This window comes from Ovis canadensis, chromosome 6, assembly GCF_042477335.2.
Source record: "Ovis canadensis isolate MfBH-ARS-UI-01 breed Bighorn chromosome 6, ARS-UI_OviCan_v2, whole genome shotgun sequence".
NCBI classification, from domain to species: Eukaryota; Metazoa; Chordata; class Mammalia; order Artiodactyla; family Bovidae; genus Ovis; species Ovis canadensis.
This window is the reverse complement of record NC_091250.1, coordinates 84,015,426-84,031,879: the sequence shown is the minus strand read 5'-3', so window position 1 is coordinate 84,031,879 and position 16,454 is coordinate 84,015,426. Positions and strand designations below refer to the sequence as shown.

At 40.3% G+C, this 16,454-nt stretch overlaps 1 protein-coding gene across 1 annotated transcript in view; it reads right to left on the bottom strand.

The window, feature by feature from the left end:
- Window positions 1-16,454, bottom strand: part of CWH43 (cell wall biogenesis 43 C-terminal homolog) — a 54,005-nt gene that overhangs the window by 25,272 nt on the left and 12,279 nt on the right. The window contains exons 7-9 of the mRNA XM_069594081.1: window positions 10,217-10,474; window positions 6,268-6,393; window positions 3,217-3,296 (exon numbers count right to left, since the gene is read on the bottom strand). Coding sequence (XP_069450182.1) covers window positions 3,217-3,296; window positions 6,268-6,393; window positions 10,217-10,474 — 464 coding nt within the window. The remainder of the gene's footprint in view (window positions 1-3,216; window positions 3,297-6,267; window positions 6,394-10,216; window positions 10,475-16,454) is intronic.

The window sequence follows — 16,454 nt, the reverse complement described above, 5'->3', positions numbered from 1 at the left end:
GGCCTGGCATGCTGCGATTCATGGGGTCGCAAAGAGCTGGACACGACTGAGTGACTGAACTGATTATCATAATAAATTTGTGAGTTTCTAGGTTAGGCTTGGAAGTTACGAAGAATGTTGGGAAAGAGATATTTATAACAGCAAAAAATTAGAAACAACCTGGCTGTTGTTTCAGTAGGAAAAATAAGAAAATGAATGAAAAAAAGATTATACATATACTGGAATACTACTCAGCCCTAATGAATGATTTAGGGTTGGGGTTACCCTTGCATTAGAGAAGAAAGGGGTCACAGAAGGATACACGGAGTCCTTTACCATCTTTGCAGAGTGGCCTGCCAATTCTGCACTGGCAAGGCTGAGGTTCAGGAGCACAGCACCCTCTGAAAATTCCTCTTTTGAGTCCATGGGCCCAGTCAGAGAATGCGGTACCCAACCATAACTATTTCAAACTAACTCCAGTTGACCAACAGCATGGATCCCATGAAAGAGTATGGCCAGATTAGACCAACTATACTAACACAACTGAGAAAAACAAAGTGGAAGATAAAAATTCAGGTTGAGAGAAGAGTGAAGACCACCTCTTGGCAGAGGAGGACTACCACTCCTAAACAGCTCAGTGTGCTATAGCAGGCCTCTCATGTCTATACAAGAAAGATGACTCCATTTAGCAACGTCCTATAAAGAGAATGGAACCATCAGCAGAGACTTCCAGAGGCATGATTACATTCATAAAAAGTTATACTTTTCCACATCACTATATACCTATGATTCACTCTGGCTTTCATCACTCCAAAACCTGTTATTCTTTCATTATTCCCATGCCAGTAAATGTCGCCACACTCCACCCAGTTGCTCAAGCCAAACGCATAGAAGTCATCCTCTAGTCTTCCCTTCCCTTTATCCATCTACATTCTAATCCATCAGCAAATCCTATCAGCTCTACTTTCAAAATATGTTCTAAGTCTATCCACTCCTGTCCAATTCCAGTACCATGGAGCCCATCCAAAATTCCAGGGTCTCTCTCCTGGACACCTGAAAAAGCCTCATAACCTATCTCCCTGTTTCCACTCTACAATCCGTCAATCCATTCTTTACAAAGCAGCCAAATTTATAGGCTTCCAAGGTGTTCTTGCCTGGAGAATCCCAGGGACGGGGGAGCCTAGTAGGCTGCCGTCTGTGGGGTCGCACAGAGTCGGACACGACTGACGCGACTCAGCAGCAGCAGCAGCCGCAAGGTGGCGCCAGTGGTAAAGAAACCTGCCTACCAATGCAGGAGATGTCAGAGATGCTGGGTCAGGAACAGTCCCTGGAGGCGGGCATAGCAACACTCCAGCATTCTTGCCAGGAGAATCCCATGGACACGGGAGCCTGGTGGACTATAGTCTACAGGGTCACAAAGAGTCTGACACAACTGAATCGACTTAGCACACGTGCACACACACACACACATGTGCATGTATATCATATCATATCATATCATATCATATCTCTTTGCATGAATGCTTGCAATATTCTGGCGGCTTCCACTGCAAGAAAACTAAGATCGGAATTCCTCCCTGTGCTCTATAGGCCCTATGATGTGACCTCACTTGTGCCCCCATCCTCATCTTCGGCTTCCCTTTGCCAAGATTCAGCCACACTGCCCACTCTGATGCCCTTCAAACACTTCAAGTCTGTTTCCTTTCCACTCTTTTCTTGTGTTCCTTCTACCTGAATCCATTACTCCTAGCTCTCGCATCTCAACTCAAACGTCACGTCCTCAGAGCAGCCTTCTCTAACCACCCAGACCAGTTACTCTCTACTCCATCATCTTATATGCTTCAGAGCCACCTGATCTAAAGTGATCGTCTTTATTTACTCCTTCCCCTGAATACCGTCTTTCTCCCCAATTAGAATGTAAACTCCATGAGTTTATATTACCATGAGGGCAGGAATCTTGTCCAACTAGTTTACCTCTATATCCCTGGTACCAGGCACACAAGAGACATCCAATAAGCATTTATCAAATAACATTCATGTATCACATGAATTAATCAATGAATGAACTAATAAAAAAAACAGGTATTAAATCTAAATGAAATGATTCCTTTTTAAAAGAACCCCTTGCTGACATTGAGGATCTTCTTCTAATTGACATCTTGTTACAATAATAAAATTAACAATTGAAAGGCAAAAGAAAGAGACCATGTAATGAACTATTTACTTTTTAAGGAATAGTTACTGAGTTCTGAGTATGTACCAAGTACTCTGTGAGGTGCTGGACATACAAAGCTAAATAAAAGGAGCATGGGCTTCATCCTCACTATAGCTTTTTAATTAATGGGAAAATTTGCCTGATAATTCAGATTGCTAAAATTCCAAGTTAACCCTCAAATGCTGTTTTTGCCAAACTATAATTCTAACTCCATTATGAAACATATCAAACTTTTAATCAGAGCAGTTGGGAAGCATCACATTGCAATGACTTACTCTTGCTTCTGCCCACCTGCCTACAAGAGAAAAGGGAAACAAAACATTAAACTATAGACAAGAGAGGAAAGGAAGAAATGAGAAAACTATGACCCATCAATGCCAAGCATAATCCACAAAATCTAGAATTATCTTTAAGATTTTTCTTAAAGAATCATATATGTTGCCTTCAGAAATATGTACCAAACAGTACAAAGAAGCCCACTATAAAATAGTTTTTTATCTCATAGTTTGGATATGTTAAGTCATTGAATGACAAAAATAACTTTATATAACAAATCATGATGAATTTAACTCTGATATACGGGTCTATCCTGTCCCAGGAACCTAACTTCATAAATTAGTTCCACTGTGTTATCAGCCTGTGATCTAATGGTTCAATGTTGCTGTTTTTGTTGCTGATTAGTCACTCAGTTGTATCCAACTCTTTGTGACTCCATGGATTATAACCACCAGGTTCCTCTGTCCATGGTATTATCCAGGCGAGAATACTGGAGTGCATTGTCATTTCCTTCTCCAGAGGATCTTCCCGACTCAGGGATTGAATACTTGTCTCCTGCATTGCAGGAGGATTTGTTACCACTGAGACAATGGGGAAGCCCAGCCTAAAGGTTAAGAATGTGGCATCCAGAGCCCTGAAGTCCTCAGACCCAGGTCTAGGGTTCACTCATAATAGTGAAGTGTACAAATGCCTGCATATACATAGGCATCATTTAAAATTCTATCTCAAAACTTTTAATTACTTACCCCTTTGCCCAATTTCTTCTCATAGGTTTTATGCCGTAGTCCTAATCCCAACAATCCCACACCAACAAGCAGCCACAAAACTGAACAGAAAACAAAAATAATTGTTTAGCAGAAACAGTGATGGACAGGGAGGCCTGGCGTGCTGCGATTCATGGGGTTGCGAAGAGTCGGACACGACTGAGTGACTGAACTGAAATGAAGCTTAATTTCAATAGTTTTAATGAAATTATTGAATTTATTAGCCATGGATTTTATGTTAAGGGGAAATGTCTATTTCTTGGGTTAATTTTCATGTTTGACATGTATATATAACCCATACTTTAAACTCAGACATCATGGACACCTTATCTTTGACAAAGGAGGCAAGACTATACAATGGAGTAAAGACAATCTCTTTAACAAGTGGTGCTGGGAAAACTGGTCAACCACTTGTAAAAGAATGGAACTAGATCACTTTCTAACACCGCACACAAAAATAAACTCAAAATGGAGTAAAGATCTAAATGTAAGACCAGAAACTATAAAACTCCTAGAGGAGAACATAGGCAAAACACTCTCCGACATAAATCACAGCAGGATCCTCTATGATCCACCTCCCAGAATTCTGGAAATAAAAGCAAAAATAAACAAATGGGATCTAATTAAAATTAAAAGCTTCTGCACAACAAAGGAAAATATAAGCAAGGTGAAAAGACAGCCTTCTGAATGGGAGAAAATAATAGCAAATGAAACAACTGACAAACAACTAATCTCAAAAATATACAAGCAACTTATGCAACTCAATTCCAGAAAAATAAACGACCCAATCAAAAAATGGGCCAAAGAACTAAATAGACATTTCTCCAAAGAAGACATATGGATGGCTAACAAACACATGAAAAGATGCTCAACATCACTCATTATTAGAGAAATGCAAATCAAAACCACAATGAGGTACCACTTCACACCAGTCAGAATGGCTGCAATCCAAAAATCTGCAAGCAATAAATGCTGGAGAGGGTGTGGAGAAAAGGGAACCCTCCTACACTGTTGGTGGGAATGCAAACTAGTACAACCACTATGGAGAACAGTGTGGAGATTCCTTAAAAAAATTGCAAATAGAACTACCATATGACCCAACAATCCCACTGCTGGGCATACACACCGAGGACACCAGAATTGAAAGAGACACATGTACCCCAATGTTCATCGCAGCACTGTTTATAACAGCCAGGACATGGAAACAACCTAGATGTCCATCAGCAGATGAATGGATAAGAAAGCTGTGGTACATATACACAATGGAGTATTACTCAGCCATTAAAAAGAATTCATTTGAATCAGTTCTAATGAGATGGATGAAACTGGAGCTGATTATACAGAGTGAAGTAAGCCAGAAAGAAAAACACCAATACAGTATACTAACACATATATATGGAATTTAGAAAGATGGCAATGATGACCCTGTATGCAAGACAGCAAAAAAGACACAGATGTGTATAGCAGACTTTTGGACTCAGAGGGAGAGGGAGAGGAAGAGTGTGGGATGATTTGGGAGAATGGCATTGAAACATGAAACATTGAAACTATCATGTAAGAATAGAATCGCCAGTGTATGTCTGATGCAGGATACAGCATGCTTGGGGCTGGTGCACGGGGATGACCCAGAGGGATGTTCTGGGGAGGGAGGTGGGAGGGGGGTTCATGTTTGGGATCACATGTACACCCGTGGTGGATTCACGTCAATGTATGGCAAAACCAATACAGTATCGTAAAGTAAAATAAAGTAAAAATAAAAATTAAAAAAAAAACTCAGACATCAAAGAAGCTTGGCTAAAAACGTTCCAAGAACCATGAAAATAAATAAATAAATACAATAAAATCATAAATATATACAAGAAAATAATTCTCCATGAGCAGGAACCACTGCAAAAACACCCTGCAGAATCAAGCCCAAATATTTCTTATATTAAAACTTTTAGAATCCAAGGCTGAATGCCAAAGAATTGATGCTTTCAAACTAATGATGCTAGAGAAGACTTTTAAAAGTCCCTTGGACTGCAAGGAGATCAAACCAGTCAATTCTAAAAGAAATCAACCCTGAATATTCATTGGAAGGACAGATGCTGAAACTGCATCTCCAAAGAAGCTGATACAAACAGCTGATTCATTGGAAAAAAAAAAAAAACCCTGATGCTGGGAAAAGTTGAGAGCAGGAGGAGAAGGGGGTGACACGGGATAAGATGGTTGGATAGTATCACCGACTCAATGGACACGAGTTTGAGCCAACCCTGGGAGATAGTGGAGGACAGAGAAGCCTGGAGCACTGCAGTCCATGGGATCACAAAGTCAACCATGACTTAGTGACTAAGCAACAACAATGCAGTACACTGGGGCTTCTCTGGTGGCTCAGCAATAAAGAATCCACCTGCATTGAAGAAGACACAGGAAACGCAGGGGACTCTGGTTCAATCCCCGCGTCGGGAAGATACCTGAAGGAGGGTATGGCCACCCACTCCAGTATTCTTGCCTGAGAAATCCTGTAGACAGAGGAACCTAGCAGGTTACAGTCGATGGGGTCGCAAAGAGACATGACTGAGTATGGATGGGTGTGTGCTAAGACACTATCTGCAAATGTTACACATTCAATAAACATTTTTATTTAATCTAGTATATTCTGAGATGAGTCTGACTGAATAGTAAACTAATTTGATATTTGTTTCTGCTCATCAGTATTCCAAACACTAACATATTTAATTTCCAAAAAAAGGAGAACAAGAAACAAAATAAATAGTCTCAACGATTTCAACAAATATTCTGGAAATCCTAGTTAAATCTACGTTAGAAGTAAAACAAAACTAACACAGAGTATTTGTGGTTGAAATGATTCAATAATCAGAGATCTCTTTTAAAGTATTTCATTAAAAAAAGGTATGAACAACATGGGCAAAATGTTAATAATTGTTGGAACTGGGTTAAAGGGTACATTTGGGTTCATTATACTTTTTAATCTCACATGTTTGAAAATTTATATTTATAATAAAATGCTTTTAAAAATAAAACTATACTCACAAAGTTTCACGTATTTTTCACTCTCTCTGAAAAGCGCTTTAGGACTGTTTTTTGTTTGAAAATGAAAATCAACGCTTTTCTTCGGACCCAATAGCATATTCAGCCCAATAATTAGCATCACAGTCCCTGTCAAAAAAGAAAGATGAATATATTACATTTTGATCCAAAACTACTTCCAGTAGCAAATTCCAGGAGCCTAAATTCCATTTAAATGGATATATCCTGAAAATTCAGTTACTGAGTTATCTCAGTACCTAAGCAATTACTCCAATATTACTTTTAATTATTAGGATAATCATAAGAAATCAGGAAGGGTTCTAGAAATTAAGCTGTACACTAAAAGACCCCAATCTTTGCTTGATAAGGGGCTTCTTACAATTTCCTGAGTATTTTTTAGTTGTTAGGTTGGTTGTAGTGTTGGTCACTGACTATTGATCATCCAGGGACGGGTGGGACAAAAAGAAAGTAATCTTCTGGACTGCCTCAGGGACTTGGTCTTCTCCACCAAAGGGACCATATGCTCCAAGTTGAGGAGCACAAGAAGAGGTTACTTAATATGAAGAGTATTAATAACAAGAAGAGGTTCTTAATATGGCAGCATTCATGGCCTGGATTGTGTGTCCAAGCAGAGGATGCACACTGGAGCTCACACTGGGCCAAGAAAGACGAGCTCAGCTGGGATGCATTTCTATGTAGCTTGCACGTGAAGTCTGCATACTTCTAACATTGTATATAATGAGAATTAGAAACAGGTGTAATTGAGCAATATATAAATTAGGGAATGTCAGGTAAAAGATGCTTAGGTGGAAGGCTAAAAAGAAAGTTATGTGCAATTAGTAGGAAACAGCAGGAGAAACCTAGACAATACATTTATAACTAGTTTCTGATCTAATATAGATTCTTTACAATGGTTATTCAAAGCTACTCTGAACTTTACCAATGTTCCTCAGTTTCTGTGGCCTTATCAAAATAATGTCACTATTACTAAAAAGAATTCTTAGTTATTTGAAGCTGTAATAAAGCACAATTTCTGCAATTCCATAAGTAGTGAGAAGGAACTCAAAACGCCTGTCGCTCATAACATTCTAAAGAAAGAAATGTACACTTAGAATGGCTCTTACTTTTGTTCCATTGCTCCACATGGCAGACCCCCAAGCAAGTTGGAGTAAGAAAAAAAGCAGGGCATTGGACAGGAAGATAGAGCAGGACAGAATACACACACCTGAAAGAAATCAGAAGAAACACAAAGTTCGCAAAGCCAAGACTATCGCGGAGGAAATGCAGCCATGTATGTCTCTGACTGGGTCGTAGCTTTGATATCTACCAGAAATAGCAAATCCTCAAACATTGCTTTAAAATATTTCGCATAATTGAAAAATACCTCTTCCAAACTGGCCTGTCCTGGCAGATGTCTAGTTCACAGAGAAGAAAAGTTTATGTGCAAATGCACAGAGTGGTTGGATATATTCCATGGGCACAAGGGGGACTGACAGACGAACGCAAGTAGAAGCCCAGACTTCTGCGTGGCATCCACGCCAGCATAACTCCCTAAGTATTTGTCTAATGTGAGGTGTGCTGTCCCCCCACAACACAGAAGCTCCAGGTGGGCAGGATTCTGTCTCTCAAGTCTCCGGTACCTAGCCCTAGGCCTGGACCACAGTAGCTGCACAATAATTTTTTAATGAATAAATGAACAAGTAGAAAAATGTGTGAACAGACAAGAACTGAGTGTTAGTTGCTCGGTCATGTCCAACTCTTTGTTGGACAGCCCGTGGACTGTAGCCTACCAGGCTCCTCTGTCCATGGAATTCTCCAGGCAAGAATACTGGAGTTGGCTGCCATTTCCTTTTCCAGGGTTTATCTTCCTGACCCAGGGATCGAACCTAGGTCTCTGGCATTGAGGGAAGATTCTTTACCATCTAAGCCACCAGTGAATTCCTTATTAAAACGTGTTTTATCTCCTCAATTTTTCAAAGATTTCATCTTGGAGGCATTGGACATGTTTTACTTAAAACTAAAATGACAGGCAACATTTGATCTGTGTCTGCTTGGTACACATCAGTAATTTCATTACTGCCAGAAGACAATTTCTAAAATATTAAACTGAGGTAAGCCTATGAAATTTTAATTTTGGTATGTAAGGTCATAATCATTGAAATGGAAGATATGTACTCTATGATTTTATCATTTACATTTCACTTATCATTTATCATTTACACTAAGATTCACATATGCAAAATCTATTTTATTGGTAAAAAGAGGGTAAATAAAAACCATATAAAATTCAGGAAAACCAAAAAAACATACTTCCTATGTACATATTTACAAGCCTACCATCAAAATAGCAATGTGAGCACCATGCTCATATTTTTTCCTTACATATCATATAATACAGTGTTTCATGGACCTCTTTTACACCTTGTTATGGTTTAAACTTGTTTTTTTCACAGCTATTTATTTCCAACGGCTTCCCAGGTGGCTCAGTGGTAAAGAAGTCATCTGCCAAGCAAGAGACTTGGGCTCAATTGCTGGGCCTGGAAGATCCCCTGGAGAAGGAAATGGCAATTTATATCAGTATTCTTGCCTAGAGAATCCCATGGGTAGAGGACTACAGTCTATGGGTTTGCAAAAGAGTGAGACATGACTCAGCAACTACACAACAACAAATTTACTTCCAGGGCCTTTGCAGTAATAAATATTACTGAAAGTCATCGATGAACTAAGAAATTTTTTTATTTTATTTTTTTTTTAGTTTTTTATTTTTTAAATTTTAAAATCTTTAATTCTTACATGCATTCCCAAACATGAACCCCCCTCCCACCTCCCTCCCCATAACATCTTTCTGGGTCATCCCCATGCATCAGCCCCAAGCATGCTGCATCCTGCGTCAGACATAGACTGGGGATTCAATTCACATGATAGTATACATGTTAGAATGTCATTCTCCCAAATCATCCCACCCTCTCCCTCTCCCTCTGAGTCCAAAAGTCCGTTATACACATCTGTGTCTCTTTCCCTGTCTTGCATACAGGGTCGTCATTGCCATCTTCCTAAATTCCATATATATGTGTTAGTATACTGTATTGGTGTTTTTCTTTCTGGCTTACTTCACTCTGTATAATCGGCTCCAGTTTCATCCATCTCATTAGAACTGATTCAAATGAATTCTTTTTAACGGCTGAGTAATACTCCATTGTGTATATGTACCACAGCTTTCTTATCCATTCATCTGCTGATGGACATCTAGGTTGTTTCCATGTCCTGGCTATTATAAACAGTGCTGCGATGAACATTGGGGTACATGTGTCTCTTTCAATTCTGGTTTCCTCGGTGTGTATGCCCAGCAGTGGGATTGTTGGGTCATAAGGTAGTTCTATTTGCAATTTTTTAAGGAATCTCCACACTGTTCTCCATAGTGGCTGTACTAGTTTGCATTCCCACCAACAGTGTAGGAGGGTTCCCTTTTCTCCACACCCTCTCCAGCATTTTTTGCTTGCAGATTTTTGGATCGCAGCCATTCTGACTGGTGTGAAGTGGTACCTCATTGTGGTTTTGATTTGCATTTCTCTAATAATGAGTGATGTGGAGCATCTTTTCATGTGTTTGTTAGCCATCCGTATGTCTTCTTTTTTTAACTTACATTTTTTAAAAGCCACACAGCATGTGGGATCTTAGTTACCCAACCAGGGACTGAATCTGCACCCCCTGAAGTAGAAGCAGGGAGTCTTAACCATTGAACCGCTTGGATGGTCCCAAGAAATTTCTTTTTTAAACAGTAATTTAGACATTCCTCTAGTTTTTTTTTTTTTTAACCAAAAGAGTCTATTTCAATAAGAAAGGCAAAATCATCCTATTTATTCTACTCAGTCGTGTAAAGTGCATATCCCAGTCAGTCCTGAAAGGAATGTTTGAGTAGTGACTTGAATCCAGACCTTTCAAATGTACTTACCCAAAAGCACATCAGATCTTTCTCGAGCATACACACCTCCTGGGACAAATTTAAAAGCTGTGCACCAGGCACAGAAAAATACTTCTAGAATATAAAATATCATGGCCGTGGTCATGGCTTTTCCAGGGCTTGAGCCTGAGCTAATAAGGTGTCCAAGCACTTGAGGCCACATGGATGCCGTGAAGAGAGCAAGCACACAGCCAGACACAGCGGCTGCCCACGTGGGCAGGTAAAGGAGTCCTGCTGCGGAGGTCGCTCCTGTTTGTGAGAGAGAGAAAGAAAACTAATCAGACAGGAAAGCAGTAATAGCCTCTTCCATTTTCTTGAAAAGAAAAGAATAATAAGCTTATAGGATGACCACTTTATGACTATTTAGAGCCAGAAGGGACCTCAGGGGGCATGCTGGTTCAATTTCTAGACTGATGAGAAACTAAGGTCTTGGCAAGGTTAATATGCTTTGCTTAAGGTCATGCAGCTAGTTACTTGCACAGCTGGAGGTGGACTGTGGATCCAGAAAATCTCAGTCCAGTGCTAGGTCTTTGAGAGGAGCAGTGGAAGAGAAGAAGGCATTGTTAGGTTGTGTTAAAATTCGTATAGCAAAAAACTAAAAAAAAAGAAATTATCTGAAATACCAAGAATATGTTAATTTAATTTAACCAGCCAAATCTAGGACATTAGAAAACAGGTAAAGTCAGGGTAGTTTCTGAAACAGTTTTGTTAAGAACTTTTTTAAAGCAGGTTCCATCCATTTAAATGCTGCCTGTCAACCCACAATACATAAACTGACCTTCTCAATCTCACAGTCCTAAAAGAAGCTGTGACTGAGATTGCATTCCTGGACTCACTGCTTTATAGTTCTGCAGGCAGTACATTCATGCACACATCAGCCTCTGAGGTGCTGGGGGGCTGTGGAATCTGCCTGGCCCATTGGAGGCACTTAGTAAATGTTTGCTAATTCACTGAGCCAGATCTGAAGGAATATGACCTTTCTCCATATTTCTATGAAATCGGCTTTGAGATGGCAGCACAGCACTCCATTACTGGAGCCATCAATATAACGCCTTTGCACAGAATATGATATTTTCTAGACATTGGACATTTCCGTCAACATTATACATAATAGAGACCCACTCTTTAACTACATCTACAGGAGCCTCTGACTGCTTGGGGCAAGAATTCCAGGAAGAGGATCCAGCCCGCTTCTTAGCACCCCGTGGCTCTCATCCAGCAGCAAGCTCCACCCGCACCATCACCGTGCCATGTGAGTGTCCTTCCCCACTTCAAAAAGAGCAGCACTCGGATGAATGTGAGAACCAGACTGCAGGGCCCGCTACAACCCACAGATTTTAATTCCATAGTTAGGCCTTCAAATTTTTAACATGGTTATCTTAATAACAACTTTTTAAATTTGAAATAAACAAATGTAAAGCCTATTCACTGAAAGAAATTGAAGAATGCAGAACTGTAAAGAAGCAATTAAGGATCACCCAGGACTGAGATAAGATGATCCCAGCTAATATGCCTATATATTTCCCCTATGTCATTTTCTGTATATATACAGAAGTATTTTTACATAAAAAAATGAATCAAGCCACATAGTAAGGATTATATTCTGCTGTTTGTGGGACATTATATCAGGAACATTTTTTTTCATGTCATTAATATTTTTCTTCTAAAGCATGTTTATGTATATATACTCTTCCACTGGATAAATATACAACAAAAAATAAACAATCATTTTCCTGCTGATGGCCATTTAGAAAGCTTTCAACACTGTGAGGAACATCTTTCTTTGTCAATTAATCTCTCACTACATCTCTGATTATTTCCTTAAAATAATTCTTCAAAAGATTCTTAGAAGTACAACTACCGCGTCAGCAGACAAAAGCATTTTAAAGAGTCGATACTTGTGGTGCTTTCCTGAGAGTTTTCTGAAGTTCTCACTTCCTCCAGAAATGCAGCCAAAAGCATTTCTTTCTAAAAAGTTTTACCAAATTAATGATGAAATTTATAGCATATTTTGATTTTCATTTATTTGATTATTAGTGCAGTGAAGTTGCTCAGTCATGTCTGACTCTTTGCGACCCTGTGGACTGTAGCGCACCAGGCTCCTCTGTCCACAGGATTCTCCAGGCAAGAGTACTGGAGCGGGTTGCCATTTCCTTCTCCAGGGGATCTTCCCGACCCAGGGATCGAACCCAGGTCTCCCATATTGCAGGCAGACGCTTTTAACCCCTGAGCCACCAGGGAAGCCCTATTTGATTATTAGGGAGGGGGAGTTTTTCTGTTTACCAATTTAAGCGAAAATGAAAGTCACTCAGTAGTGTCCAGCTCTTTGCAACTCCATGGACTATGCAGTCCATGGAATTCTCCAGGCCAGAAACTGGAGTGGGTAACCTTTCCCTTCTCCAGGGGATCTTCCCAACCCAGGGATCGAACCCAGATCTCCCACATTGCTGGCAGATTCTTTACCAGCTGAGCAACCAGGGAAGCTCCAAGTTTACCAGCTTACAATGACGGTTTTTCTAAAAAATGAGTCCTAATTAGATATTTTAATCTATGACGTTGCATCTGTCTTACTATAAAGAAGAGAAAGAAAATCTCTCTTCAAGTTACCCTTGACAGTGATCACTTTCATTTTTAATTTATTTCTATTTTTAAACAAGCTACATATTTTTCAATCCACTAAAATTGTATTTTTACAGTTATAAATTCAAAACCAAAAAATCTGAAAGGTGAAAAAGAGTTCCCCTGGTCCCCTATGAGTTCCCCTTAGTGAAGGCAACCAATGTTAGCATTTTCTTTGTCATCCTCCTGGAGACAGTCTGTGCACGGGAAGAAAAAGGCACACGTGTGCATTTTCCTCCCTTTTTGTACACCAGTGGGAGCATATGATACACTGTTACTTTGCCTGTTTCTCTTAACCATGTAGCTTAACTAGTGTTTTGTTTGAGGCTGCTGCTGCTGCTGCTAAGTCGCTTCAGTTGTGTCCGACTCTGTGTGACCCATAGACAGCAGCCCACCAGGCTCCCCCGTCCCTGGGATTCTCCAGGCAAGAACACTGGAGTGGGTTGCCATTTCCTTCTCCAATGCATGAAAGTGAAAAGTGAAGGTGAAGTCGTTCAGTCGTGTCCAACTCTTCCCGACCCCATGGACTGCAGCCTGCCAGGCTCCTCCATCCATGGGATTTTCCAGGCAAGAGTACTGGAGTGGGGTGCCATTGCCTCTCTCTTTGTTTGAGTCTGAGTCCTCCCAAATAAGAAGTGGAGAAAACCACTAGACCATTGAGGTATGACCTAAATCAAATCCCTTATGATTATATAGTGGAAGTGAGAAATAGATTTAAGGGACTAGATCTGATAAACAGAGTGCCTGATGAACTATGGATGAAGGTTCGTGACATTGTACAGGAGACAGGAATCAAGACCATCCCCAGGAAAAAGAAATGCAAAAAAGCAAAATGGCTGTCTGAGGAGGCCTTACAAATAGCTGTGAAAAGACGGGAAGCGAAAAGCAAAGGAGAAAAGAAAAGATATACCCATGTGAATGCAGAGTTCCAAAGAATAGCAAGGAGAGATAAGAAAGCCTTCCTCAGCGATCAATGCAAAGAAATAGAGGAAAACAATAGAATGGGAAAGACTAGAGATCTCTTCAAGAAAATTAGAGATACTAAGGGAATATTTCATGCAGAGATGGGCTCAATGAAGGACAGAAATGGTATGGACCTAACAGAAGCAGAAGATATTAAGAAGAGGTGGCAAGAATACACAGAAGAACTGTACAAAAAAGATCTTCATGACCCAGATAATCACGATGGTGTGATCACTCACCTAGAGCCAGACATCCTGGAATGTGAAGTCAAGTGGGCCTTAGGAAGCATCACTATGAACAAAGCTAGTGGAGGTGATGGAATTCCAGTTGAGCTATTTCAAATCCTGAAAGATGACGCTGTGAAAGTGCTACACTCAATATGCCAGCAAATTTGGAAAACTCAGCAGTGGCCACAGGACTGGAAAAGGTCAGTTTTCATTCCAATCCCAACGAAAGGCAATGCCAAAGAATGCTCAAACTACCACACTACCACACAATTGCACTCATCTCACATGCTAGTAAAGTAATGCTTTAAATTCTCCAAGCCAGGCTTCAGCAATACGTGAACCGTGAACTTCCAGATGTTCAAGCTGGTTTTAGGAAAGGCAGAGCAACCAGAGATCAAATTGCCAACATCTGCTGGATCATGGAAAAAGCAAGAGAATTCCAGAAAAACATCTATTTCTGCTTTATTGACTATGCCAAAGCCTTTGACTGTGTGGATCACAATAAACTGTGGAAAATTATTCAAGAGATGGGAATACCAGACCACCTGATCTGCCTCTTGAGAAACCTGGAACAACAGACTGATTCCAAATAGGAAATAAGTACACCAAGGCTGTATATTGTCACCCTGCTTATTTAACTTCTATGCAGAGTACATCATGAGAAACGCTGAGCTGGAGGAAGCACAAGCTGGAATCAAGATTGCCAGGAGAAATATCAATAACGTCAGATGTGCAGATGACACCACCCTTATGGCAGAAAGTGAAGAAGAACTAAAGAGCCTCTTGATGAAAGTGAAAGAGTAGAGTGAAAAAGTTGGCTTAAAGCTCAACATTCAGAAAACCAAGATCATGGCATCTGGTACCATCACTTCATGGGAAGTAGATGGGGAAACAGTGGAAACAGTGTCAGACTTTATTTTGGGGGGCTCCAAAATCACTGCAGATGGTGATTGAAGCCATGAAATTAAGACGCTTACTCCTTGGAAGGAAAGTTATGACCAACCTAGATAGCACATTCAAAAGCAGAGACATTACTTTGCCAACAAAGGTCAGTCTAGTCAAGACTATGGTTTTTCGAGTGGTCATGTATGGATGTGAGAGTTGGACTATAAAGAAAGGTGTGCACCAAAGAATTGATGCTTTTGAACTGTGGTGTTGGAGAAGACTCTTGAGAGTCCCTTGGACTGCAAGGAGATCCAACCAGTCCATCCTACAGGAGTTCAGTTCTGGGTGTTCACTGGAAGGACTGATGTTGAAGCTGAAACTCCAACACTTTGGTCACCTGATGCAAAGAGTTGACACATTGGAAAAGACCCTGATGCTGGGAAAGATTGAGGGCAGGAGGAGAAGGGGATGACAGAGGATGAGATGGCTGGATGGCACCATCAACTTGATGGACATGGGTCTGGGTGGACTCCAGGAGTTGGTGATGGACAGGAAGGCCTGGTGTGCTGCAATTCATGGGATCACAGATTCGGACACAACTGAGTGACTGAACTGGAGACAACAAGCAGAATTCATAGTAATTGAATATTCCAATGATATTTATAATAACCAACATGTTCATTTTCAATTGACCAAGTTCCTCATAGAATAAAACTATAAGCATTCTGTATAGTACCCTGGGGTCCTATCAATGCATTTAGGACATAGATATATTTTAAAATAGAACTTTGATTTTACTAATTTAATTGGCATCAAGATAAAGTTCCTGTCTCTTCACATTTGGGAAATTCTATTGGTGGATATATATATATTTTTAACTTAATACTAAAATTGACTCTAACCATTCCCACCTTTTAAGAGGAAGGGAAAAGAGTGGCATAATTGAGTCACAGTAACAAAACAGTCACAATCATTAAAATAAGTAGATCAGGGACTTCCCTGGCCATCCAGTGGTTAGGACTTCACCTTCCCATGCACAGGGTGAGGGTTCGATCCCTGGGTGGGGAGCTAAGATCCCACAGGCCTTGGGGCCAAAAAAGCAAAACAAACAGAAGCAACATTGTAACAAATTCAATAAAGATTTTTAAAATGGTCCGCACCAAAAAACCTTTAAAAAAAGATAAGTAGATGGTTCTGGAAATATGATAGTCTTCACCAACAGTCTATAATCCTAAAGGACGTGACTGGGCAGCAAGGGTACAGGCTTTTGAATAAGCAAACGTGGACTCTCCCAAGGCTGAACAGAGGAGTGAGGGGTGAAACTGGTTACCCACACAAGAGAAAGGGAAATTGAACTTCACTGTGACATCCCAAACAATGGCATTCCTGAAAATCAGAGAAGCAAGACAGAAGAAGAGGTTTGGCCACATGGCATGTCCAACCCTCCATCTCCTCAGACCGTCAATAATACTACTACAGACATCTGTACCCAGATAAGTTATCTAGGAGACGGGGGAGAGGATGTCAGCATCATC